The sequence below is a fragment of the Oryctolagus cuniculus genome, chromosome 17, assembly GCF_964237555.1.
Source record: "Oryctolagus cuniculus chromosome 17, mOryCun1.1, whole genome shotgun sequence".
Lineage (NCBI taxonomy): Eukaryota > Metazoa > Chordata > Mammalia > Lagomorpha > Leporidae > Oryctolagus > Oryctolagus cuniculus.
Window position 1 is genome coordinate 51,736,392 of NC_091448.1, and position 27,151 is coordinate 51,763,542.

Consider the following 27,151-nt stretch of genomic DNA (forward strand, 5'->3'; position numbering starts at 1 on the left):
ATTTTTGGTCTCTGAGGCCTGTAGGTTTCCTGTTAGTGGGAACAGAAGCAACACGAAAGGGTTCCCATGGCAGAAACGAACGCGGGGATCCCCACAACCCGCTCCCCTTCCCTCTCCCCTGGGCCTCTGAATGTTTCAGGGATCCGAGCTCGGGGCAGGGGGAGTCCGTGTTAGTGGCCGCGGACACGCTGCCTCTCTCCCAGCCCCTTCCCTCGTCCCCACGTGGCCTTGCAAGTCCTGAATCCCTCATTAGACGAATGAGTGCTTGCCTCAGGACCAGTGGACCCGCCAATTGACCTTGCGGGTCTCGGAGCTGAACCGCGGACGAGTGCACCAGCAAAGTGATCGGGAGACGGCAGCACCCTCCGGGTGGGTGCCCGCGTCACGTGGGACTCTCGCGGTCTCCCTAAAGCCCCTCCTTACGCATGCGCCCCGCTTACCGCCAGGCTCCAGAACAAAGCTGTAAGCCCCGCCCCGCCCTCCTGGCCCCGCCCCCTGTCCGGGAGTCTCGCGTTCTCATTGGCGAGCTGCAGACCGGGAGGTTGGCCGGCATGGCCAGGTGGTGACATCTCCGGGGATCAAACAGATACTGCATCCGAGACTGGCACGCCCCCCGGCCCCTAACTGAGCACGGAGGTCCGCCCCATTGCTCCACGCCCCCGGGCGCTTAGGGCGGGGGTTGCCCTCCTGCACCGATCCTTTCAGGCCGCCTCGTTAGCTCGCTGGGTCCCGAGCCGCCAGGCGGGGGCGGGGGCGGGGGCGAGGGGCGCGTTCGCAGCCCGCGCCCGCTCGATGGCGCGTAGGGCCGGGCCCCCCGACGGGGGCTGGGGCTGGATGGTGGTGCTCTCGGCGTTCTTCCAGTCCGCGCTGGTGTTCGGGGTGCTGCGCTCCTTCGGCGTCTTCTTCGTGGAGTTCGTGGCGGCCTTTGAGGAGCAGGCAGCGCGCGTCTCCTGGATCGCCTCCATCGGGATCGCCGTGCAGCAGTTCGGGAGTGAGTGCGGCGCCTGGGCCCGGCGCCCCGCGACCCTCGGAGGGGAGAGAGGATGGGGGGCGGGGCGCGGAAGGGGCGGGAGGGTGCCGGGGAGGACGCCTGAGACCTCGCAGAACCCCTTCCGCTTCCCCAGGCCCAGTGGGCAGTGCCCTGAGCACGAAGTTCGGGCCCCGGCCGGTGGTGATGAGTGGCGGCCTCCTGGCCGCGCTGGGGATGCTGCTGGCCTCCTTTGCTACCTCCTTAACCCACCTGTACCTGAGCATTGGGCTGCTCTCAGGTGAGTCCCCTGGGCCTACGTCCTTTAGCCTTCCTGGGGATCCTCCCAGGGGTGACTGAAAGTTTGCTATGCACCTGTGCCCTGAAGGGAATTCTTAAAGACGTGGTAAAGTTACCTTGATAAACAGGGCAGGGAAATTAGGGGATCCTAATCCACAGAGGAGGAAGCCATCTGTGGGGCAGCAGGTGATGGCTCAAGACTTGGGTCCCTGCCACCCACGTGGGAGACTGGGTTGAGTTCCCAGCTCCTGGCTTCTGCCAGGCCCAGCGAGGCTGTATAGTGGGCCTCTGCCTTGCGAATAAAATGAAAATAAGTAAATAACCAAATAAAAGCTGTTTTTTTAAGTAGATGAATCTAGGCTATGCAAGGGTACTTCAGAAGGTCCAGGAAAAATTTTAAATTAAAAAATATGTTTTGGTACAAGATAATTGGAAGCTCATGCATAGTTTTTTTTTTAAATAATATACATTTTTGTATGAGCTTTTTGAAGCACCTCCATACAAACCAATGGCTAGCGGGACAGGAAGAGAAAAGGCAGAATGTACTATACAATCCTTCTAGGTAATGTGGATATCTTTATCCTGTTCACAAAGAAAAGTCCTCAAAGCTTATGCAACTCAAAATGTGAGAGCCACATAGCCCAGGTCTAACTCCAAAGTTCCGTGGTTACTTTACAAACATTAGCTCCGATCCTCCACAAGCCCAGGAAGTATATATTAACCCCACTGTGCAGAAGAGGAGATTGAGGTTGGAGACAGAACGCACCAAGGCTTGAAGCCAGCAGGTGTCAAAGGCAGGACTGCCCGCCGGGTCTGTGGATCCAAAGCAAGGGTTACACTGGGCGCTGGGAATGTGGACCTGGTGGCTTAATTAAACTCACCACCCAACCCCCGTTTCTTCCTTTTTTTGACAGGCTCTGGCTGGGCCTTGACCTTCACTCCAACCCTGGCCTGCCTGTCCCGCTACTTCTCTCGCCGCCGATCCCTGGCCACCGGGCTGGCCCTGACAGGCGTGGGCCTCTCCTCATTTGCATTTGCTCCCCTCTTCCAGTGGCTGCTCAGCTACTACGCCTGGCGGGGGGCCCTGCTGCTCGTGTCCGCCCTCTCCTTGCACCTGGTGGTCTGCGGAGCTCTCCTCCGCCCGCTCTCCCTGGCCGAGGACCCTGTTGTGGGTGGCCCTGGGGCCCAGCTCATGTCCCTCCTCCACGAAGGCCCCTTTCTCCGTTACACCGTTGCCCTCACCCTGATCAACACTGGCTTCTTCATCCCCTATGTGCACCTGGTGGCTCATCTCCAGGACCAGGGCTGGGACCCATTGCCTGCTGCCTTTCTGCTCTCCGTGGCTGCCATAGCTGACCTCGTGGGGCGCGTGGCCTCTGGCTGGCTGGGAGATGCAATCCCAGGGCCCGTGACACGACTTCTGATGCTCTGGAGCGCCCTCACTGGGGTGTCACTAGCCCTGTTCCCTGTGGCCCACACCTCCACAGCCCTGGTCATCCTGGCTGTGGCCTATGGCTTCTCATCAGGGGCCCTGACCCCAGTGGCCTTCTCCGTGCTGCCGGAACTGGTCGGGACGGCAAGGATTTACTGTGGCCTAGGACTGGTGCAGATGGTAGAGAGCATCGGGGGGCTGCTGGGGGCTCCTCTGTCAGGTAAGGGGATGGGGTGACCAGGCAGGCCAGGGCTGCCAGGCCGCACAGTTGGGGGTGGGCACTGTTCTCATCGTGGGGGACATGGCTATTGCCCTTGACGTGGCACAGCCTCCAGCCTGCATGACGAAGCGCAGCAGCCCTGAAATGGGTCCTTGGGGACTGGGAAGGGCTAGGTGAAAACCCAGGAGCCGTGGGGAACCCTTGCCAGGGTGCCTACGGCGTGGGTTGCCAGGGGACCTGGCTGGACCGAGCCAGGCCTGACCCTCCAGTGTTTCCCACCTCCTTTGGCCCACTGGGCCCTAGTCCAGGTCTCTTAGACATTTGGCTAAAGTTCTCCAGGCTCTTAACACCAAGACCTACAGCCTTGCCCTCTTAACTATTAACTGAAGGAGCAGAGGGGCCAGAGCTGCCTGAAGCAAAGCCACAGGCACAGCTGACCCACCAGGATCCCCATGGGCTGGCCGAGAGGTCCTTGCTGAAGACAGGACAACAGCCGTAATGACCGCACTAGGCCCCTTGGTTGGGGCAGTTTGGGGGGGGTGTGTGTGACCAGAGTTCTCGAGCTCATCCAGCCCCACCCTGGGAGTCGAGGCTCCTTGGAGACGCTGGGTCTTCCCCTGCCCCAGAAACGTGAGCCCAAGCCCTCCACCCCGGCCAACAGCTCACCCACCTGTGTTCTCTTCTCCTGGACCTAGGCTACCTCCGTGACATGACAGGGAACTACACAGCTTCTTTTGTGGCGGCTGGGGCCTTCCTCCTGGCTGGGAGTGGCGTCCTCCTCACCCTGCCCCACTTCTTCTGCTTCTCAGCGACTGCCTCCAGGCCCCAGGCCCCTGGAACAGAGGCGCTGGAGACCAGAGTCCCTCCGGCCAAGGCGGAGGGGCCTGGAGAGGACTAAAGGCCACCCAGGGTGCCAGGTACAGACAGCCAGGGTGCGACAGCGCCCTGTTCCGGAACCACGATGCCTTCGTAGTCTGGGCCTGCCTCCCCTCCGAGCAGGCCCCGGGCTCCCACGGTGGGTGTGCCAACCCTTTGTATTTTGTTTAGGGGTCTTCCGCTTGGCTCCCTCGACTTCCCCTGAAGGATCCAGGAGTTCCCGCTGCACTGAGCCGCGAATCCACTGTAAAACTCCACGGCCAGGAGACTGGACACATTTTACATACGACCTCTGCTGCTGTGTCCCGTTTCTCCTCGGAAGACGCGTGTGTGGGAAACAAGGTCGGCCCTTTGAGAGGAGACGGAATAGGAGACCCAGATGAGCCCCACCACCTCACAAACAGCAAGGGGACCCGATGGAGTCACGGCCCAGCAGTGCTGGGCAGGGCTCCGGGAGCTCGGAACCCCGAACTCTGCTGTCGGGGCCACAGCTCCTCCCTCCTCTTCCCCGCTGTCCCTGTGACATGTCCAGGGGACACTAGGTCATCCCCTAAGGGAAAGGGGCATGGAGCAGGTGGCTCCTCCAAGCATCACTCCCGGCCCGCGACAGTGGAAACTGATGGCAGAGTCCCTGTTATGGCAAAGATTTGGACAGAAAGATGAGTGGACTGACCAGGCTGACAAACACCCTTCCCCACCCCCAGGGCCTACTGGGATCCTGTCCTCAGTCATCTTGGTTATTTAAGCCCAGTGGCCTCAGGGCCCCAGAATGGCTAACAGGTGGAGCTATCAGGAAAATGGGATACAATTTCTTTATTGGGGGCTGGGCTCAAACAGGAAACGGATCAGCAAGTGGTGTCCGGAGTGGCCTGCGGGCCTCCTGGGGAGAGTAGGGCTACCTGGAGCGCAGGGAGCAGCTCCCCCCTCTCAGGGGGAGGCGTGGCTGGAGGGGAGGCCCGGCGGCGGCAGGTGGGCAGCGCCCCGGGCAGCCCCGTGTAGATGACGCTGCCGGAGAGGATGAGAGAGCTGCACACCAGGAAGGAGGCGGTGAAGTCCCCTGTCTTGTCCCTTAGAAAACCTGAGGGAGGAATGAAGGAATTGAGGGGCGTCGCAGCCCAGGAACCCAGGGTGCTTAGGAGCAACTCCGCTGGCTCAGGCCCTTACCTGACAGGGGCGGGCCCAGGAGGCCCCCGAGGCTCATCAGCATCATCACCAGCCCCGTGGCCTGCACCACACCGCCGAGGCCCACCAGCCCCGGGAGCACGCCGAAAACCAGCGGGGCGTAAGCTCCGGCGCTCAGCCCGTAGGCACCGGCTGCGGCCAGCAGGGGGCGCCCCCAGCCCTCCTCGCTCTCCGTCGCGGGGACCAGACCCACCGCCAGCAACCCCAGTCCGGTCAGACCCCCGAACACAGCCAGCAGTCGTGGGAGGGGCACCCAGCCCTGGTCCGCTAGCCACCCGCAGACCAGCCGGGCGCCCGCATCCCCCACCGCAGCCACCGCCACCACCAGCGCAGCCCCGTACCCCCCGAGGCCCCGATCCAAAGCGTGCGGGGCCAAATGCACGTAGGGGACGAAGTACCCTCCCCCAATCAGGGCCGTGGCCAGAGCGAAGACTGCGAAGGCCCGACGTGTGAAGAGACCCAGGCCGAGGGCAGCCACGGGGCCGCGGGGTGGGCTCGGGGAGTCGCCAGGGAGGGCCAGGGGACGCAGCAGGGCGCCGCAGGGAGTGAGGTGGAGGGTGATGGCCCCCAGGAGGAGCAGGGCGCCCCTCCAGCCGAAAGTGTCCAGGAGGAGCTGCAAGGCGGGCGCCAGCAGCAGCGAGGAGACCCCATTGCCCGTGAGCGCCAGCCCCACCGCCAAGACTCGACGGCGCGAGAAGTAGCGCGAGAGGGTGCCCAGGGCAGGCGCGAACGCCAGGGCCCAGCCGGAGCCTGCGAGTGGACAGGGCGGGGTGAGCGCGGCGGCCCCATCCTGCTCCCCCAGCCCTCCGTCAGTCACCCCGTTCCCCTCCCTCACCGGCGAGGAGGCCCAGGCCGAGGTACAGGTGCAGCAGACTTCCCGCGAAAGCCGAGAAGACGAAACCCAGCGAAGTCAGGACGCCCCCAACCATCACCACCGGGCGCGACCCCCAGCGCGTGCTCAGGGCGCTGCCCACTGGGCCTGGAAAGGGGCGGGGTCACCGCAAGACACGCCCCCTGGGCCCCCAAACTGCAGCGCTTGTCCCGGCCAGTGTGCCCAACCCCCGGCCTGACAGCCCCTCCTCTGGGCCTCCAGCCCCACACTTTTCCAGAACTCGGTTGTGCCGGTCGCCTACTCATCGGGGAGTCTCCCGCCGTTACGCCCCCGCGCCCCCTCCCCCTCGGGGCCCCCCCTCACTGGCTGCCTGCTGCACGGCCAGGGCCAGGGCGCTGACCCACGCCGTGTCCTGGGCGCTTCGGTCAAAGTGTTCGGCGAGGGCAGGGAGGGCGAGGCCCAAAGAACGCAGGAGCCCGTAGGAGAGCCCGTTCACCAAGAAGGCCGCGGCCGCCACCACCCAGCCCCAGCCCCCGTCCGGGGGTCCGGCCGGCTTGGCGGTCATGGCCGTCTGCGGGGTGGAGAAACGCCAGTGAGTGGAGGCTGCCAGGGCGCGGGCATCCCCGGGGTCCAGCCGCTGGTCTTGAGCATGCCCGAGCAGGTGCGGGGCTCCAGAGCCCGACCTTGAGGTGGCAGAACTTCTGGGTCCGCGCGCGCGCGGCCCCGGGGGCCTGGACGGCAGGATCCTCCCCCCTACCCACGCCCTCTCCCCCTTACCCGACCTCTCCGGGCGGTGGGGGAAGGGGAGGGCTCGGTTTTCTCCTCGCTTCCCGGGCGGGCGGGGCCCCGGAGGGGAGAGAGCCGAGCGGGAGCCCAGCCTGGACGGGCTTGCTCGGTAAACAGAGATCACCGCAGGGGCCCGAGCCACCTGGGACGCTAGGGGTACGGGAGGGCGGGGGCGAGCCGAGACCGGCAGCCAATCCGCCGGGCTGCGGGTGAGGCCTGCCGCCGAGCCCCACGGGGATCGAATTATCCACACGCAGCCGGCAGCGCCAGGATAGGGAGCGGCGGGCACCGAGAGCCGCCCCGCCCCTCCCGCCGCCGCGCCCGGCCTGCGCCCACGCACCTGCCGGCAGCTGCGCGCGGAGCAGAGGTGCTCGCTCCAAGCCCGAGGCGGCCCTGGGCCTGCTGCCAACGCACGGAAATCGGAGCGATGGCCAAGGCCTGAGGGGATGAGTGGGTTTGTTCCGGGGCCCAAGAGCAGGTAAATCCTAGGAGCAGGTAGATCCCCGACGGCAAATCACAGAGCCGGGGTCAAGTCCCCAGGGCACGGGGAGAGGGACCCGCGGTGTGCCAGGCACTCTGTACACAGATGATAGTTTCATCCTCTCAGTAGCCCCAGGACGAAGATGGCACTTCCACTTGGCAGAGCACGGGAGCGTCCCAAATCGCTCAGCTCAAAAGTGGCAGGAGTGTTTAGGCGGAGGTCTCTCCGGCTGCGGGACCACACGGGGAGAAGAGACCTGGGCAGTGGAGGGCAGTCGCCTGGGGGGCGTTTGGTGCACACTCCCCTGCAAAAGGCCGAGCCTTTGCAAAGCCAAGAGTGTGTGACTCTCAAACAGGGGCTGGAAGAGACCTTAGGCTTAGGCTAGAATTGGAAAAAGCGAAGGAAAAAAATCAGAATTAAAACTCGGGTATTGACTTCTTCAAAAACTTGACAAGACGAATTTTTTTTAAAATAGATTCACGTGGGGTTTACTTCAGCCGTTCCTATCTGATGTGTTGCTTGCTTTCATTATTAAACACAACAAAATTCAGCCGCCTGCAGGTGGGCGCGTTACCAACAGAGGGCCACGCGATGGCAGTGTTTCCTAACTGTTGAGAAAGGCCCCGCCTGTGAGGAAAAGACCAACAGCTGTTTCAGACCTCCAAGCCTGGGAAAACAGCGTGGCCCCTGGGAGGAGGGGTGGCCCCCGAGGGGAGGGGGCGTGGCCTCTGCGGGGTTGGGGCCGCCAAATGCCTGTCCTATGTGTTTAAGGCCTTTTGCAATAAGAAAGTTGACCTGGGCTACCTGTGCCTTCCACCCCCTTCCCCTCCCTCTTGCACCCTCCCATCAGCTGTGAGCTTCGCACCTGCTGCGTGGATCCGTTTGCTCGCTTCTGGATTTTGGCTGTCCGCTTGCAAGTCTTCTGGAAGGGTTTGAGGTCCTGCCACGTACACCTTAGGAAAGTGGCCCCACCGGTTTCCCCAGGCTGAAGTCCTGTTTTGAAAGCTGCTCCAGGAGGTGGGGCCCGCGGGCCCTCAGACACCTGCTGGACAGGGGGCCGCTTCCTGGGGTGGCTGCCGCCCCGCTCTGCTGTGAGAGGAATCCCTCTGTCTGTGGTGAAGGTGAATGTGGTGAAGGTGAAATGCAGTCCAAGAGGAGCCAGGCGTCTGGGTCTGGAAGCTGTGCCGAGTGACGCTGAGCGCCATTGCAGGGTTCCCGTGAGCCGACAAGGGTCCTCCAGACCTGGCGGATGCGAAAGGGCACAGTCCTCTTCTACCTCGAGCTCCTTAACCTTGGCCAAAATCGCCCTCTCTTTTTTTTCTTAATATTTATTTATTTCACAGGGAGTTACAGAGAAAGGGAGGGAGAGACAGAGATCTTCCATCCACTGGTTCACTCCCCAAATGGCCCCAGCAGCCAGGGCTGGGCCAGGCCAAAGCCAGGGGCCAGGAGCTCTGTCCAGGTCCCCCACATGGCTGCATGGACCCAAGCACTTGCGCCGTCTTCCACTGCTTTCCCGGGTGCATCAGCAAGGAGCTGGATGGAAGTGGAGCAGCCAGGACTCAAACCGGCGTCCATATGGGATGCAGGCATTGCAGGCAGCACTGGCTTTCCCAGCTACGCTGCAATACCAGCACCCCAAATTGGCAACTTTTGCTCACAGAATTCCTGGATTTTAATCCCAGCTGTACCACTTACGAGCTGTGTGGTTGTGAGGACATCCCTTAGCCCTCTGCCTCAGTTTCCCCTCAGGGTTGTGATGAGGGTCAGCTGAGTGTGTAAATAAGAGACACACGAACATGACATGTCAGTCCACGGCTGCTGTTGTCACTCAGAGGAAGCTGGCTGCCCCTGTAGCACACTGCCCCTCCCCCCCAGCTGCTCACTTCTGATACCTCGGGGTCACGGAACCACGCTGAGCTGCTGAGTTCTTAGCAGAACCAGATGCGAATCATGGGGCCTGCACAGTGGTGTAGTGGGCTAAGCCTCTGCCTGTGGTGCCAGCATCCCATATGGGTGCCGGTTCTAGTCCTGGCTGCTCCTCTTCTGATCCAGCTCTCTGCTATGCCCTGGGAAAGCAGTGGAAGATGGCCCAAGTGCTTGGGCCCCTGCACCCACATGGGAGACTGGAAGAAGCTCCTGGCTCCTGGATTTGGATCCGCGAAGCTCCGGCCATTGCAGCCTATTGGGGAGTGAACCAGCGGATGGAAAATCTTCCTCTCTGTCCCTCTCTCTCTGTAACTCTACCTCTCAAATAAATAAATAAAATCATAAACAAGAAAAAAGGCGGGGGCTGGCACTGTGGTGTAGAGGGTAAAGCCGCTGCCTGCAGCACGGGCATCCCAAATGGGTGCCGGTTCTAGTCCCGGCTGCTCCACTTCTGATCCAGCTCTCTGCTGTGGCCTGGGAAAGCAGTGGAAGATGGCCCAAGTGCTCGGGCCCCTGCACCTGTGTGGAAGACCGGAAGAAGCTCCTGGCTCCTGGCTTTGGATTGCCAATTGGGGAGTGAACCAGCAGATGGAAGACCCCCCCACACCCCGTCTCTCCTTCTCTCTATGTAACTCTGCCTTTCAAATAAATAAATCTTTTTTTAAAAAAAGATGCAAATGACTATAAGGAAATTAAATGGAAAAAATTGTGGGTTTATTTGTGATAAATGGTTTCCTTACTGTTTTCCAAAGTTTATGAGAAAATACTGGTCCCCATACTATTTTTTTAAGTTAGAGAGAAAGAGAGAGAGCAAGAAACAGAGACAGAGAGCTGGTGCCGCGGCTCACTAGGCTTATCCTCCGCCTTGCGGCACTGGCACACCGGGTTCTAGTCCCGGTTGGGGCGCCGGATTCTGTCCCGGTTGCTCCTCTTCCAGGCCAGCTTTCTGCTATGGCCCGGGAGGGCCCTGCACCTGCATGGGAGACCAGGAGAAGTACCTGGCTCCTGCCTTCGGATCGACGCAGTGCGCCGGCCGCGGCGGCCATTGGAGGGTGAACCAACAGCAAAAAGGAAGACCTTTCTCTCTGTCTCTCTCTCACTGTCCACTCTGCCTGTCAAAAAGAAAAAAGAAAAATCTCTCAATCTTTTGGAGACCCCTAAAATAACCAGAGCTGGGTCAAGACAAAGCCAGAATCAGAGAACTCAATCCAAATCTCCCTTGTGAGTGACAGGGACACAAGGACTTGGGCCATCGCCTGCTGCCTCCCAGGAGGCTGGAGTCAGGAGCAGAGCCGGGACTCGAACCCAGGCCCTATGATGTGGGGTGCAGGCATTCAAAGTGGTGAATTAACTATTGCTCCATCACCTACTTCTGGTCTCCCTAACTTGAAGAGAGAGAGAGAGAGAGAGAGAGAGAGAGAGAGAGAGAGAGAGAGAGAGAAGAAAGGAGTCAGAATACATTTTATTCATTTGATTCTTCATGCAAAGTATTTATAGACACCGATGGGTATTGTGGCGCAGCAGGTTAAGCTGCCACTCTTATCCCTTATCGAGTGCCCATCCAGGTCCTGGCTGCTGCGCTTCTGATCCAGTTTCCTGCTAACGTGCCTGGGAAAGCAGCAGGGGACCCCCAAGTGCTTGGATCTTTGCCACCCCTGCGGAAGACGCTGATGGAGTCCAGGCTCCTGGCATTGTCCTGGCCCAGCCTTGGCTTTTCCAAGAATTTGGGGAGTGGAACCAGCAAATGGAAGATTCTCTCTCTCTCTCTTTCTGACACACATGTACAATCTGTCACTCTGCCTTTGAAATAAATAATTAATTTTTTTTAAATAAAGAACCCTCAGCACACAGAGGGGGCCACACACACCGTAGACTCATTCTGCTTCTTGGGCTGCTGGGTGGCTTCATGGAAGAGGGGCCCCTTGAGCTGGGCCTTGCAGGGTGAGTAGGAGTCTGCCAGATGGATGTGGAGGCAGGAGCATTCAGGCAAAGGGAGCCGCCTGTGGCAGATCACAAAGGCAGGAACCAGCTTGGCACGGTGCTCCTTGTTTGGGGAGCTGGAAACAGCCGCTGTGCAGAGAACAGAGCGTGTGTAGGAGAACCATGTGGGATGAGGCTGCCGGGGCAGGGGCTCCGTCTGGAAGGGCTCAGAGGGGCCGTTAGAGGAACTCGGCTGTTTTTCCAGAAGCTAATACTTGCAGAAATGTCCACTGAAGCGGCATCCATGATATTGGCAGCTGAACCCAAAGGAGAGAGGACGTAGGCCACCGCCGAGTGACAGAAAAGTCTGGGGGGTGACAGGAAGCTCTGAACACCTTGCTTTAGGCTGAACATTCATACGGAATTTTACATTCTATTTTATGGTTTACTTTCATTTCATTTCAAACGTAGAGATTCTGAGACCAAAAGAGAAAGATCTCCCATGCACTGGTTCTCTCCCCAAATGCTACAACATCTGGGGTGGGGCCAGGCTGAAGCCAGGAACTCCATCCAGGTCTCCCACGAGGGTAGCAGGGACCCAAGGACTTGAGCCATCACCTGCTGCCTCCCAGGGTGCGCATCAGCAGGAAGCTGGAGCTGGAAGCAGAGCCAGGACTCGAACCCAGGCACCCACCTACGGGATGGGGGCTCCTGAGCAGCATCCACCCCTGCACCAAGCCCCCACCCCACGTTCCACTCTAAAACAATCTCTGATGCATGTTTCCATAGGAAAGCAACACTCTAAGTGACTAGATCAATTATTTAACTTTTTTGTCTCTCTTCAGGAGAAAAATGAACTCCCTAGGAGGAGATATGGAGTTAGTATTTCAGCGGGTTAGCCGCTGGGGTGTCAGGGAGCCCCTTCCTCCGGGAAGTGCCCCCTGATCACACAGCTCCCCATCTGCCCCCTCCCCCAAGACTTCTCAGCCTGCAGTGACATCACCTACCCTCTTGTCCCCTCTGGGGGTGGCCCTGGAGGAGGACTTCCTACTGATCTCTGGATCCTGCCTTTCAAATAAACAATTTTTTTTTCTTAAAGAAAGCAGAGGCTTTCCAGTGTTTGCTTCAGCTGATGTTGGGCCCCTGAGACCTAGCAGAGCTGTCTCACCGTCATCTCCCCAATCCACCCAGAGACCAGGCCAGGGGAAGCCAGCGCGGAGCACAGCACCCAGACCCAGACCCTGCAAAGGCGGAAGAAGAACAAGACCCACGAAGGGGCACTGGACACCAGGCTCCGAGTGTGTGGCCTGGGGCCGGGGAGCACAGCCGTGGCGACGGCTGAGACAGCGGGGTGACGGCGCTGGCTGTGCACAGGGACAAGACTGCGTGCATGATTGCACTGGGCAGACGCGTAGAGAACCCAGCTGAGTCCCCGAGCCTTGTGTCAGGACTGGGGCTGGGGCAGCCTGGTGATGGAACAGAGCTGGGGCTGTGGGGAAGGCCTGGCTCGGGATGCGAGCCCTCCTGTCATCACTGTCCACCACCTCTCAGCAAATCTGTCTCCCGAGCCTCTTCCAACCCAGTCCTCACCCGCGGCTGTCACCACCCCCACCTGCTAAGGGTCTGGAGGGGCTGCCTCAGGGGTCTCTGTGCATAGCCCGATCCCAGGGCAGTAATCAGGGACAGTGGGGGCCGTGACCAGCTGAAGGCTTTGGTCTTAAGTACCCGCTCGTGTCTTTTCTGGCACATTCTGCTTCTGGGACTGTGGCCAACGTATACGACTCAATTGTAAGCCATGAGCCCTAACTCAGACGTGTCTGAGGAAAGAGGTGATTGATTACAGGATACTGGATAGCTCACAAAACTATCAAGAGGGCTTCTGAACCAGGCGTGGCAGAGGCAGGGACTGCCAGAAGTCCAACCAGGCTGCTAGAGCCATCGCTGCCCCCACAGGACACTAGAGGTCGCTGCTGGCAGCCCTCGGCGGCCACTGGGCCTGGAAACTGTCCCCGCTGTGTCTCTGTGCCTCGAGCCCCCAAGTCCAAGTCTGGGGCAGGGGTGCCGGCCACCTGAGCCTTGGCCATGTGCTCTCATCCTGGCTGGGAGGAGCACCAGGAAAGGGAGCACCGTGGATTTTCAGGGAGGTCCTTTTATTGTTTTATTTATTTGAAAGGCAGAGAGAGAGAGAGAGAGGAGAGATCCCAGCCACTGGGTCACTTCCGAAATATTCACAACAACCACAGCAAGGCCAGGCCAAAGCCAGGAGCTGGGAACTCGATCCAGGTCTCCCACGTGGGCAGCAAGGACCACGTACCTGAGCCAGCACCTGCTGCCTCCCGGGGTGTGCATCAGCAGGAAGCTGGGATTGAGTGTTGAGCGCGACCTTCAGCCAGGCACTCTGACATGGAGTGGGGGCTTGCCAAGTGGTGGCTAGACTGTAGCACCAATGCCTGCCCTGTGGGACTTCTTCATTTCTTTTCAATGGGAAGGGTTGAGTGCAGCTCTAAATAAGCTTTAAACATTTTATTTATCTATTTGAAAGAGCTAGAGAGAGACAGAGAGAGATCTTCCATGCACTGTTTTGCTACCCAAATGGTCACAACAACCAGGGCTGGGCCAGGCCAAAGCCAGGCGCCAGGAACTTCTGGGTCTCCCATGCGGTGCAGGGGCTGGAGGGTACTTGGGCCATCCTCCACTGCTTTCCCAGGCCATAGCAGGGAGCTGGATTGGACTCAGAGCAGCCAGGATCCACAGCAGCGCCCACTGTGTGTGATGCTGGTGCTGCAGACGGTGGCCTAACCCGCCCTGGGGAGCTGCTCACACAAGGGAAGCAGTTGAGAGGCAAGGCCGCTCCAAATGTCCACAAACAGGCTTCGCCCATAGGCGCCTCCTCAGAGTACAGCTTTTATTTTTATTTTTTTGACAGGCAGAGTGGACAGTGAGAGAGAGAGACAGGGAGAAAGGTCTTTCTTTACTGTTGGTTCACCCCCCAATGGCTGCTGCACCGTGCTGATCCGATGGCAGGAGCCAGGTGCTTCTCCTGGTCTCCCATGGGGTGCAGGGCCCAAGCACTTGGGCCATCCTCCACTGCACTCCCTGGCCACAGCAGAGAGCTGGCCTGGAAGAGGGGCAACTGGGACAGAATCCGGCCCCCTCCTCCACTTTCAAAGGGTTCTATGTCCTGGCAGTGTCTCTTCCTAAGGGCTGTCAGCCTGTCCCATTCAGACAAACAGCTTTGCCCAGCTTTCTCCACCTGCAGCTCGAGCTCCCATCCTAGCTCTCTTACTGTAATTTACCGCAGGGTCCCTCACGGTGCTGACAGCAGTGTGATGTCAGCGTCTCACTGGGAGGGAAGTCACACCCACGTGGAGACCCGGGCAGCTCCCTCCACTGGGTGCCTGGGGAGGGCGTCCGGAGTGGTGGGAGAGGCATTTACCCCGCCACGGGCCCAGGGCTCTGGGAGGTGGGGAGTTGGGCAGACTCAGGTCAGGGCAGTGGGTGCTGGACGCACACCCCCACGTGAAATCGGGCTGCTCTTAGGTGGTTTGAGGTTTCTGAGTTTATTTCCTTATCCTTGAAGAGGGCTCGTACGACCCCTCTCTCTGGGCTGGAGCCCTTCGAGGGCTTACAGAGCGCTGGCCTCAGCTGACAAAGCTGATGGACTTCAAGACACCAAAATGAAACTGAAAATCCCAAATCGTGAATATCTAAATGCCTAAGTAAACGTCTACAAAACCTGATAGTAGTCCATTTCTTTGTTACATTTCATAGCCCTAAATCCTCATTACCTTGGAAAATGATTTGTTGATTGATTTCTCTCACTTGCAAGGGTTTCTAAAATATTCATCATGATTGCTGGGAAATCAATCATAAATTTAATGAGTTCTTTGTGGTAATTAGAAAAATCTTTTCAAAAATCTTAATGGTGGGGCTGGTGCTGTGGTGCAGTGGGTAAAAGCCGCCACCTGCAGGGCCAGCATCCCATATGGGCACTAGTTCAAGTCCCAGCTGCTCCACTTCCCATCCAGTTCTTTGCTATGGCCTGGGAAAGCAGTGGAAGATGGCCAAGTCCTTGGGCCCCTGCACCCATGTGGGAGATCCGGAGGAAGCTCTTGTCTCCTGGCTTTGGATCAGTGCAGCTCCGGCCATTGCAGCTAATTGGGGAGTGAACCAGCGGATGGAAGACCTCTCCCTCTCTCTCTCTACCTCTCTACCTCTCCTCTCTCTGTAACTCTGACCTTAAAATGATAAGTAAATCTTTAAAAAAAAATCTTAATGGTGAAAACATTGTATTTAGTGTGGAATGTGAGTTTAATACACTCAATATGGAGAGGTAGTGTGGCATGGTAGGAGCACGAACTCTGGAACCAAACTGTCTGGGTTCAAGTTCTATCTTTGCTCTTTATTTTGACCTTGAAGAAATTATTTAACCTCCCTGTGCAATGATTGACACACCACACACACACACAAAGTGACAATTGCTATGGACTGAATGTTTGCATCTACCAAAAATTCATAAAATCAAATGCCCAATGACGTAGTATTAAGAGGCAGAACCATTAGCAGACGATTAGGCCTTAAGGGTGGAGCCTGCAGGAGTGGCCTTAGTGCCTTTATAATAAAACGGCCCCGGGAGCTTGTCTGCCCTTCTACTGTGCGAAGACACAGCTGGAAGGCAGTGCCCACGAAGCAGAGCGAACACCCTTGTGGAGGCTGTCGGAGCCTGGGCCTCGGCCCCCCCAGCCTCCATGACAGTTTTCAATGACTGCCCGTTGCTTGTAAATTTCCCACTGGAGGATTTTTGTGACAACAGCCCAAACACCCAGAGGATAACGACGGGGCCCCAGCGCTGCTAACACCACCTCTTCAGGTTGTCGTGAGGATGAAGCGGGCTCATGTTTGTAAAGTTTCGGGAACGATTCCTAGCAACAAGTAAGCACTACTTAAGGGTGTGCTTGTTTAAATAAGCAGATGTAGAAGAACTTTTCAATCCCTGAGCGCCTACTTAATCCTTTAAGAAGATTTCATTCCAGTTCACCTGGCTTAAACCCTGCTGGGGGTATTGGCTTAGGTCCCGGCCAGGAGAGGAGCCAGGCACACAAAGGCCCCATGAGACGGGAAATGGGGGAACCAGGGAGTTGCTGCCTGGCTTAGTGCATCTCCTACCTGAGCCAACTCATGGCATTTCCAGGTTTGCTTTTATCATGGAAGCTGTCTTTTTTTTTTTTTCTTTTAAGAATAATTTTTTTTATTTGACAGAGTTAGTGAGAGAGAGAGAGAGAGAGAGAAAGGTCTTCCTTCCGTTGGTTCACCCCCCACCACCACCACCAAATGGCCACTACGGCTGGAGCTATGCTGATCTGAAGCCAGGAGCCAGGTGCTTCTCCTGGTCTCCCATGGGGTGCAGGGCCCAAGCACTTGGGCCATCCTCCACTGCACTCCCGGGCCACAGCAGAGAGCCGGCCTGGAAGAGGGGCAACTGGAACTAGAACCCGGCACCCATATGGGATGCCGGTGCCACAGGCGGAGGATTAACCAAGTGAGCCACAGCGCCAGCCCCTGTCTTTTTTTTTTTTTTTTTTTTTTTTAAGATTTATTTATCTATTTGAAAGGCAGAATGACACAGAGAGAGACAGAGAGAGGATCTTCCATCTGCTGGTTCACTCCCCAGCTGGTCTCAACAGCCAGTGCTGGGCCACAACGCTGGCCCGGGAAGCCATCTGCTTAACTCCTCCCAGATCTAATCATCCATTTCCGCACCGACCTTCTGGAATCTTGCACAGTGGGTTCTGCCCACCTTAGGCGCTCCAGCACGGCCTGCATGGTAAACTGAGCGTGTCCGTGTTGACTTCTGACTTGCCGACCGTGGGTGGCGGCGGTTCCCCCTGCGTGTACATGGGCCTAGGAGTCTTGCCTCATTCTCACACAGTGCAGTGAACTGACGGAGCTCGGAGGGTGCCCACTGATTTACTAAATGCTCTTCTGACTTTTAAACCAGTCTGCCAAATGGCAGTAGACGGTTCCTGCCCACCCCCATAGAGTCCTAGGGCCCCGTGGGAAAAACACACAACAGGGTTGCTTGTTCACACAAATCACGACTGGCGATGACTCAACCTGACATTTCAAAGCCTCTGATTCTTCGGGCACTGCTGGAGGCACCACTTCCTTCCTAGCCAATGAGTCACACCTTCTCTTCAGCGTCTCTTAGCCCTGGGCGTTCTTCTCTCCCCACACCTGCAAGCCGGTGAGCGGAAGGCAACTGTGTTGTCACCCCAGGTGAGGAGTAGGATGCACCCCGAACTTCTCTCAAGGCCTAGCATCAAACAGGCACTGGATCCGCTAAGGGGACGGACGGCCCGGCGCCCAGCTCTGCGCCTTCCGGGTCAGGGCAGGGTCACAGTGCTCCGGCAGCCAAGCAGGCTCCTTCCTCTTGGCTTTCCCTGCAGTCATGAGACAGCTGGCACGCGTCCAAACATGTCCTCACAAGGAAGCATCCACAGCAGGAAGCTAACCAGCGGGGTTCCTCCCTTCCAGCCTTTCTTCACTCAGCCCTAGCCGGCTTCCAGGTTCTCAAGTGTCATTGGCGCAAACTGAGTCACATGTGCACCCCTAAGCCAATCACAAACCGAAGAGGGCGGGCGTGCCCGAATGGGCTTCAACCAATCGTAGTTCGGCCCTTAGTAGTGAAGCGGGGCGGGACTACCGTGCTCCAGACCGGAAGTCGCGGAGAGCGAGGCCTGCGGCGGGGAAGAGGGCGAGCAGAGAGGAGACACTGTCTGGACCCGCTTCCCAGTCTGTCTGTGCCTTAGGCACTTCACTGCCCTGGACTTGTGTATCGGCTTCCTAGGGCTGCCAGTAACAGAATTCCATGACCTAAGTGACTTCAAACCACAGGAATGTGTTGCCTCACAGCTCTGGAGGCGACAAGTCCAAAATGCAAGTGTTGGCAGGGCCTTGCTCCCTCCGAAAGTGTAGGGGAGAATCCCTCCCTGCCGCTGGCCGGCCTCCAGCTGACAACCGGGCTTCCGGGGTTTGCAGCTGCACCACTGTGATCTCTGCCCTATCCACCCACGCCGGTGCGGGTGCACGTGCGTCTTCCCCTCCTACCTGGACACCCACCAGATTGGGTTGAAGGCACACCCTACTCTGACATGATCTCATTTGAGCTTAACTGCAACGGCCACAGCCCAGGTACGGTCACATTCCAAGATCCTGGGTTTAGATCGTCAACTTACCTTTTGGAAGAGACAGTTCAACCTGTAGTAGGTTGTGGGAGACACAGTGAATGGTTTCCAGCGTGTCTAAGCTCAGAGATTGTCTATCAATTAGAATCAGTCTTTCTAGTTTAGGACTCTCACAAGGGTTCAAACCAGCGCCACACCACCTGTTCCGTGGGCTCACCCTCTCTACCTAAAAGTCTTCGTCCCCAGAAGCAGTTTTTTTAAAGTTTACATGATCACCAAAGAGCAGTTTTCTCTCTTCCAAATCCTTTTTCAGAAGGGAGTCTTGTGTAACTTTGAATAACAGAGGGTTCATTTGCAAAATTACAGAATCAACATGAGAAGATTCCTAAAATTAAAGAACAGTCTTCTTTCAAAATGTATTCTTGCCACTCGGAGAAAAATTTAGGGCTGTTGTCTTAGTACATGAAAGTGTAGCTTTTATTTTATTTTATTTAAAGATGTATTTATTTAATTGGAAGAGTTACACAGAGAGAAGAGAGGCAGAGAGAGAGAGAGAGGTCTTCCATGCGCTGGTTCACTCCCCAGATGGCTTCCTCCTGGTCTCCCATGGGGTGCAGGGCCCAAGCACTTGGGCCATCCTCCATTGCACTCCCGGGCCACAGCAGAGAGCTGGACTGGAAGAGGGGCAACCGGAACTAGAACCCGGCGCCCATATGGGATGCCGGTGCCACAGGCGGAGGGTTAACCAAGTGAGCCACAGCGCCAGCCCCCCCACCTTTTTTTTTAAGATTTATTTATCTATTTGAAAGGCAAAATGACACAGAGAGAGAGACAGAGAGAGGATCTTCCATCTGCTGGTTCACTCCCCAGCTGGTCTCAACAGCCAGTACTGGGCCACAAGGCTGGCCCCGGAAGCCATCTGCTTAACTCCTCCCAGATCTAATCATTCATTTCCGCACCGACCTTCTGGAATCTTGCACAGTGGGTTCTGCCCACCTTAGGCGCTTCACCACGGCCTGCATGGTAAACTGAGTGTGTCCGTGTTGACTGTAATTGCCTTTCCAATAAATAAATAAATCTTTTTCTAAAAAAAAAAAAGTTCATGGGAAAAATAAATGGAACAGGGGCAGGCGCCGTGGCACACTAGGTTAATCCTCCACCTATGGCGCCAGCATCCCATATGGGCGCCGGTTCTAGTCCTGGTTGCTCCTCTTCCAGTCCAGCTCTCTGATGTGGACTAGAGAGAGCGGTGGAGGATGGCCCAAGTGCTTGGGCCCCTGCACCCGCGTGGGAGACCAGGAGGAGGCACCTGGCTCCTGGCTTTGGATCAGTGCAGCTCCATCTGTTGTGGCCATCTGGGGAGTGAACCAACAGAGGGAAGACCTCTCTCTCTCTCTCTCTCTCTCTCTCTCTCTTACTGTTTGTAATTCTACCTGTCAAATAAATAAATAAAAATCTTAAAAAAAAATCAATGGAATTGAGTAGAGGCCAGAAAAGCACCCACACATGTGAGGTCAATGGATTTTTCACAAATGTGCAACAGAAACTCAGTATGGAAAGGATAGGTGATTGTATGCCCATATGTAAAAGGGGCAACCTGTGTTAACTTAGATCATTTTCTGAAATGTAAAGCCTCAAACTATAACGTACTAATTTTTTAAAAAAGAGAAAAATGTTTTGGGGCCAGGGCTATGGTGCAGGAGGTTAAAGCCCCAGCCTGCAGTGCCAGCATCCTATGTGGGTGATGGTTCAAATCCTGGCTGCTCCACTTCCCATCCAGCTCCCTGCTAATGCACCTGGGGAAGCAGTAGAGGATAGCCCAAGAGCTTGGGCTCCCGCACCCATGTGGGAGACCCTGAAGAAGCTCCTGGCTCCTGGCTTTGGATCAGCCCAGCTCTGGCTGTTGCGGCTATTTGGGGAGTGAACTAGTGGATGGATGGAAGACCTCTCTCTGTCTCTACCTCTCTCTGTAACTCTGTCTTTCAAATAAATAACTTTTTTTAAAAAAGGAGAAAAATTTTTGTAATGTTGGGTGAGACAAACTTCTTATATCTGAAACCAGAAAACACAAACTACCAAAGGCAAAATTTGAATTTCATCAAAAAAATTAAAATTACCCCTCTGTGAAAAACATTGGGTTTTTATATGTTTATTTTTTGAAGTTCGGGGCTGCCACTGTGGTGTGGCAAGTAAAGCTGCCACCTGCAATGCTGGCATCCCATATGGGCGCCAGCCAGTTCATGTCCTGGATGTTTGACTCCTTATTTATTTATTTGACAGATAGACAGTGAGAGAGAGAGAGACAGAGAGAAAGGTTTTCCTTCCATTGGTTCACCCCCCAAATGGCTGCTATGGTCGGAGCTACGCCCATCCGCAGCTAGGAGCCAGGTGCTTCCTCCTGGTCTCCCATGCAGGTGCAGGGGCCCAAGCACCTGAGCCATCCTCCACTGCTCTCTCCTAGTCCACAAAAGAGAGCTGGACTGGAAGAGGAGCAGCCAGGACTAGAACCCGGTGCCTATATGGGTTGCCAGTGCAGCAGGCGGAGGATTAACCAAGTGAGCCACGGCGCCGGCCTTAACATTGTTAATTGAATAAAAACACAAGCTATGCATTTGAATAAAACATTTGTAAAACACATAACCAATAAAGGGTGTGCATCCAGAACATAAAAAGAACTCTAAAAAATCGAGAGCAGGAGGGGCCAGCATTGTGGCGCATGGGGCTAAGCCACACATGCAGCGCCAGCAGTCCGTATTGGAGAGCAGGTGTGAGTCCTTGCTGCTCAGCTTTCAATCCAGCTCCCTTATAACGCACCTGGGAAAGCATCCCCCCCACCCCTTGTTATTAGCATACGGCTAGACTATAGCTCCTTTTATTTTTTTTTTAATTAGTCAATTACTTTGAAAGGGAAGCAGAGATCTTTCATCTGCTGGTTCACTCCCCAAACGGCTACAATGGCTTGGACTGGGCCAGACTGAAGCCAGAAGCCCAGAGCTTCTTCCAGGTCTCCCACATGGGTGCAGGGGCCCAAAGACTTGGGCCATCTTCCGCTGCTTTCTCAGGTGTATTAGCAGAGAGCTGGACGGGAAGTGGAGCAGAGGTAGAACCAGCACTCTGATACCGGATGCCGGAGCTGCAGGCAGCGGCTTAACGCAGTGAGCCACCCTGGCTGCAGTGGCCTCTTTACTTAACCTACCTGTGTTGTTTTCATTTTTTATTTTTATTTATTTATCTTTTAAATATTTATTTATTTATTTATTTGAAAGTCAGAGTTACACAGAAAGAAAGAGGCAGAGAGAGAGAGGTCTTCCATCCGATGGTTCACTCCCCAATTGGCTGCAACGGCTGGAGCTGTGCTGATCAAAAGCCAGGAGTCAGGAGCTTCCTTCGGGTCTTCCCATGTGGGTGCAGGGGGCCAAGCACTTGGGCCATCTTCTACTGCTTTCCCAGGCCACAGCAGAGAGCTGGATTGGAAGTGGAGCAGCTGGGACTAGAACGGGCACCCATACGGGAGGCCGGCACTTCAGGCCAGGGCGTTAACCCGCTGCGCCACAGCGCCAGCCCCTCTGTGTTGTTTTTAGATATTTGCACATGTACGTAGCTTACAAACAGCATATAACTGGGTTCTTTCCTTTTTTTTTTTTTTTTTTACTCAGTCCAAGAGTTTCTATTATTTATTACGAGAATGAAAGCCATTCACGTTGATAGTGATTGCTATGGTTGGATTTATTGCTGTCCAATAATTTCATGTTTTCTATCTGCCGTAGTTTCTTGCCATTCCCCCACCACCACCACACACACACACACAACTCACCTGGACTTTTAATGATTAGTTGTTGTTTTCTTTCTTCTACTGATTGAGCAATTCTGCCCTGTCAGTGATCACCCTCTCTGGAAATAGTAACTTATGTACCTCCCTCCGTGCCTAATGCTGCCAGCGGTGGCCCCTCCTGACCTGTCGTGCAGAGAATTTGCTGGGACAAAGGTCCTTCAGCTGTGAGGATTTCTCTTATTTCTTTTAAATGTTTTAATCCATCAAAATACACACACTGCAAACACTGGCCCATTGCGGGAGTGTGAGACACATACATAGTAACTAAAACCAATCACTCAGTGGAAGCACTGCAGGGAACTGCCCAGAAGGTGGGAGTGAGACCCGGGCTCACCTCAGGGATTCTCTGCGCGAGTCTGCTGGGGGTGCAGCACAGGAGAGGCACACAGCGCAGAGCTGGGAGAGCCGTGATGCGGCCGGACTAACAAGCCGTGATCAAATCTAAAAGGACGGAGACTTGCCGCTTTCATGTCCACATCCCCACGTTTGTGTCGGATGCCTGGTGCCCTTTCCAGGGTGGGCGCTGCTGGGGCATTGGGCTGTTTCCCCACAGTGGTGGCGGAGGCTAGTTCACTTCGCTGGGTGTGGGAAAGAGAAGACAGTGGGACTGTCCCAGCGTGCGTCCCACTGGGATATGAAGAGCATGGTGCAATGTCTTTTGAGAAACTTTTTCCTCCTTTTGTTAAAAACAATAGAAGATTTATTTATTTACTTATTTGGGAGGCAGGGTGATGGAGAGAGAGAGAGCTTCCACCTGCTGGTTCACTCCCCAAATGCCCACAACAGCGGCTTAACCCCCTGCGCCACAACACAGGACCCCAGCCAGCTGCAAGCAGGGGCTTCCCACAACCCTGACCTTGGGTTCAGTGATTCACGAGAACATCTCACAACGTGCAAGGCGATGCTGACTCACACTTAGCAGCTTATTACGATGGTATTGTAGATGACAGCAACGAGCAGCCGGGGGAAGGGGTGTATGGGGGATGGGGTCAGCAGGGTCCCAAGGATGGCAGCCTCTGTCCCGTGGAGTTGGGGTGCACCCCCTTCCTGGCACGTGGATGTGACCCCCCAACGTGCAAGCTCATCAAGTCTCACCTGCTGAAGAGTTTTCATAACCTGCCTGCATCCCATATGAGCGCCAGTTCGAGTCCCGGTTGTTCTGCTTCCAGTCCGGCTCCCTGTTAAGGCACCTGGGACAGCAGCAGCAGCAGAGCCAGGTCCTTGGGCCCCTGCACCCACGTGGGAGACCTGGATGGAGCTCCTGGCTCTGGGATCATTTTTGAAGGGGATTTGTGGTACAGTGGAAGAAGGCTGTCTTTGTAGTCAGAGACTTAGGCTTGAATCCCTGCCCAGTGCACTCTTGACGATGCGACCCGGGTGGTTGCTTACTTTCTTTTCTGTGAAGTAGTCATCTACTCACCTACCTACCAACTCACTGATGTACCAACAGCCCCAGCTGTTGGGGAGTGAACCACGGATAGAAGATCTCCCTCCCTGTAACTATGCCTTTCAAATAAAAAAAAATAAATTAAAAAAAAAGATCTGGATCCAGGCGAGAGGAGGGAGAGAATGGACATCCCAGGATGCGCAGGGAGTCCTAGGGCAAGGGCTGTGCTGCAGGCCTGGGGAATAAGCCCTGCTTGTAGTGGGTGCTGAGAACATGAGGCTGGTGGGTGGGGCGAGGCTGGGGACACAGGTGGATTTGCCATGAACCCAGTGACGCCAGGCACTTCAGGAGCTCTCATGGGCACACACATAGGCACCGGCAATGTCTTCCTAAGCCCGTAGGGTTGTTTGCCAATGATGAAAACAAAATTCATTTCAGCCATAATCAGTTAAAGTGACCACTGCCCCCTTCCAGTCCAGTGGCCCCTTCATCACATGCCCCCCGTCTCAGGTGACCTTTTACAATCCAGCTAAGAAGTTAGGTCTTTGCTGTGGCCTCACCGGCACAAGAACGGCTTTCAGGAGTGCTTCTACCACTCATGGGGCTCAGTGGACATGGGGGTGACACAAAGGGGGGGCACAAGGTGCCCTGAAGTGCCTGACACCAGCAGGCATAGGAGAAATGTGCTAGAGGAAGCACCGAGTCGTCTTCCTCTCTGCAGAGAGAGCGGCTTTACCATCTTCATCGTGAGGTCGGCAGTGTGGTGCAGTGGTTAAGCCACCGCTTGGGGCACCCACATCCTACCCCAGAGCTCCCACCCAAGTCCCGGCTCCTCCACTTCCTGCTGATGCACCTGTGAAGGCATTGGAAGATGGCCCAAGCATTTGTGTCCCCGCCACCCACATGGGAAACCCACATGGAGTTCCTGGTGCCAGGTTTCAGACTGGCCCAGCCCTGGCTGTTGTAGGCATTTGGGGTATGAACCTGTGGATGGGAGATCTCTCTCTCTCTCTCCCCTCCCGCCATGTCCCTCCCTCTCTGTCACTCTGCATTTCAAGTAAGTAAATAAATCTTTTAAAAAATCTTTGCCATAGGCCGGCACCGCGGCTCACTAGGCTAATCCTCCGCCTTGCGGCGCTGGCACACTGGGTTCTAGTCCCGGTCAGGGCGCCGGATTCTGTCCCGGTTGCTCCTCTTCCAGGCCAGCTCTCTGCTATGGCCCGGGGAGGCAGTGGAGGATGGCCCAAGTGCTTGGGCCCTGCACCCCATGGGAGACCAGGAGAAGCACCTGGCTCCTGCCTTCGGATCAGCGCAGTGCAGCGGCCGCAGCAGGCTAGCCACGGCAGCCACTGGAGGGTGAACCAACAGCAAAGGAAGACCTTTCTCTGTCTTTCTCTCTATCTCTCATTGTCCACTCTGCCTGTCAAAAAAAAAAAAAAAAAATCTTTGCCATAGCAGAAGCAATGAGTACGCAGCAATAAACTGAGAAGAAAGGGTTTTAGAGGAATGTTGAAAGATGAGTTATGGAATGTACTACTGCATTTTTCTGGATTTTTGTGATGTTTGTGATACCTTTCATCTTTTTAAGTGTGCAACTTTTTTTCTAATTTAAATAAACATGTATAACTTTATATTTTTTCCCTACAAAGGGCTCCCCCAAATTGTGTACATTTCAATCCCCATAAAACTTGGATTCAGCATTCTGGCTCTAGGGGAAAAAAAGTACAACTAAAATATTGACCAGGTGCTGGCGCTGTGGTGTAGCAGGTAAAGCCGCTGCCTGCAGCACAGGCATCCCATCTGGACACCGGTTCGAGTCCCGGCTGTTCTAGTTCCCATCCAGCTCTGTGCTATGGCCTGGGAAAGCAGTAGAGGATGGTCCAAGTGCTTGGGCCCCTGCGCCTGCGTGGGAGACCTGGAAGTAGCTCTTGGCTCCTGGCTTCAGATTGGTGAAGCTCCGGCTGTTGTAGCCATCTGGGGAGTGAACCAGCAGATGGAAGATTCTCTCTCTCTCTCTCTCTCTCTCTCTCTCTCTCTCTCTCTGCCTCTGCCTTTCTGTAACTTTGCCTTTCAAATAAATAAACAAATCTTTTTAAAAATAAAATATAATGAAATAAAATATTGACCATACAACTGGCTCACATGTGTGGAAAAAGTTATAGTTAGGCTTTTTACAGATTTATTTATTTATTTGAAAGACAGAGTTAGAGAGAGAGAGAGAGAGAGAGAGAGAGAGAGAGATCTTGCAAATGGCCACAATGGCAGGGTCACAATGGCCAGGGCTGAAGCCAGACGCCTGGGAACTCCACCCTGGTCCCCTCTGTGAGTGGCAGGGACACAGGCACTTGGGCCATCATCTGCTGTTCCCCAAGATGCATTAGCAGGGAGCTGGACTAGAAGCCTGAAGCAGAGCAGCCGGGACTTGAACCAGCACTCACATGGATACTGGTGTCACAGGCAGCAGCCGAACCAGCTGCACAACACTGGCCCTGCATCAAATTCTTAAATGAAACAATTACTAACTTCAGGAGAAATAGAAGTTGTGCAAGAAAGGAAAGGCAGTCAGATTAGACTACTATGCAGACATAACAACACAGATTCTAAATGAAGACTTTAAATAAAAACCGTTGGGGCAGGCATTTGGCACAGCAGATAAGACACCACTTGGGACACCCACAACCCATACTGCAGTGCCTGGATTTGAAGCCTGGCTCTGCTTCCAATTCTGGCTTCCTGTTAATGCACATCCTAGGAGATAGCTGGTGATGGGTTTGGTACTTGGGTCCCTGCCACCCACATGGGAGATTTGGACTGAGTTACGGGTTCGTGGTTCTGGCTTGGTCCAGCCCAGAATGTTACAAGCGTTTGGAGTGCAACCAACAGATGATGATCTCTCTCTTTCGCTCTCACTCTCTCTGCCTTTAAAATAAATAAAAATTAGCATTTTTAGAATTATAGACTACAGAGGGCTGGCATTGTGACATAATGGGTTAAGCCACTGCTGCATTGCCAACATCCCCTGTGAGCACCAGTTAGAGTCCTGGCTGCTCCACTTCTGATCTGCTCTCTGCTAATGTGCCTAGGAAAGCAGCAGACGATGGCTCAAGTCCCTGGGCCTCTGCACCCACGTGGGAGACCTGGATGAAGCTCCTGGCTCCTGCCTTTGGCCTGTTCCAGCCCCAGCCATTATGGCCATGTGGGGAGTGAACCTGCAGATGGAAGATTTCTCTTTCTCTCTCTCTTTCCCTGTAACTTTCTGCCTTTCAAATAAGTAAAATAGTTTTTTTTTTTTTTAAAAAAAAAAGAAACCATTTTAAAAAAATTATAGGCTACAGTGGAAGATTTTACCTCATGTACTTGATAGAGGACTAAATAATATTTACAACTGATAAAGGGATGTCAGTTTATGTGTATTATTTAGAATGACATGCATATGTCAATCAGTACTAGAAGAAAGAGCTAGAACACGGAATGTGGGGTCTCTGGGAGGCAGGAGTAGCAGAGCGGAGCAAGTCCGGAGCCTGCTTCCAGCCCTGGACGACTCCACAGTGCGTGTGTGACCACTCCCATTTGGCGCCCATTGCGCAGTCTGAAGAAGCTGCCTTAGACAATGCAGCCATTGAGCATCCCGGCAAGGAATTCCTTGAAACCTGACTGTAAAAATAAACAAGAAGGAGTATCGGCTTGCCCGCCATGGAGAATGATTAAATCATGCATGGCAGAGCCATGCTTTGGAATTCCTTACAGTGGCTAAATTCAGTGAGGGAGATCCTATCAGGTAATGGCGCAGGTTGGAAGAACGTCCCCAAGAGCAAGCTGCCCG

The 27,151-nt window shown here is 55.3% G+C and overlaps 2 protein-coding genes across 7 annotated transcripts; one reads left to right on the plus strand and one right to left on the minus strand.

Annotated features, from left to right (window-relative positions):
• Positions 1-520: 520 nt before the first annotated feature.
• Positions 521-4,593, plus strand: SLC16A13 (solute carrier family 16 member 13). 4 transcript variants are annotated; one of them, XM_070061304.1, is made up of 6 exons: positions 521-636; positions 862-991; positions 1,105-1,268; positions 2,182-2,919; positions 3,615-3,836; positions 3,967-4,593. In XM_070061304.1, the coding sequence occupies exons 3-5, from the start codon at positions 1,175-1,177 to the stop codon at positions 3,815-3,817; spliced, it is 1,035 nt and encodes a 344-aa protein (XP_069917405.1). In that variant the 5' UTR covers positions 521-636; positions 862-991; positions 1,105-1,174; the 3' UTR covers positions 3,818-3,836; positions 3,967-4,593. The 4 variants fall into 4 exon arrangements, with proteins under 4 accessions (XP_069917405.1, XP_069917404.1, XP_002718865.1 ...); XM_070061303.1 differs by having other exon boundaries at positions 523-636; positions 1,125-1,268; XM_002718819.5 differs by having other exon boundaries at positions 536-991; positions 1,125-1,268.
• Positions 4,591-6,913, minus strand: SLC16A11 (solute carrier family 16 member 11). Of its 3 annotated transcripts, none has more exons than XM_051825298.2 (5): positions 6,592-6,913; positions 6,173-6,380; positions 5,813-5,956; positions 4,960-5,727; positions 4,591-4,873 (listed from the first exon to the last, which is right to left on the minus strand). In XM_051825298.2, exons 2-5 carry the CDS (start codon positions 6,372-6,374, stop codon positions 4,641-4,643), a joined length of 1,347 nt encoding a protein of 448 aa, XP_051681258.1. In that variant the 5' UTR covers positions 6,375-6,380; positions 6,592-6,913; the 3' UTR covers positions 4,591-4,640. The 3 variants fall into 3 exon arrangements, with proteins under 3 accessions (XP_051681258.1, XP_051681257.1, XP_069917403.1); XM_051825297.2 differs by having other exon boundaries at positions 6,587-6,729; XM_070061302.1 differs by lacking the exon at positions 6,592-6,913 and having other exon boundaries at positions 6,210-6,348.
• Positions 6,914-27,151: the final 20,238 nt, after the last annotated feature.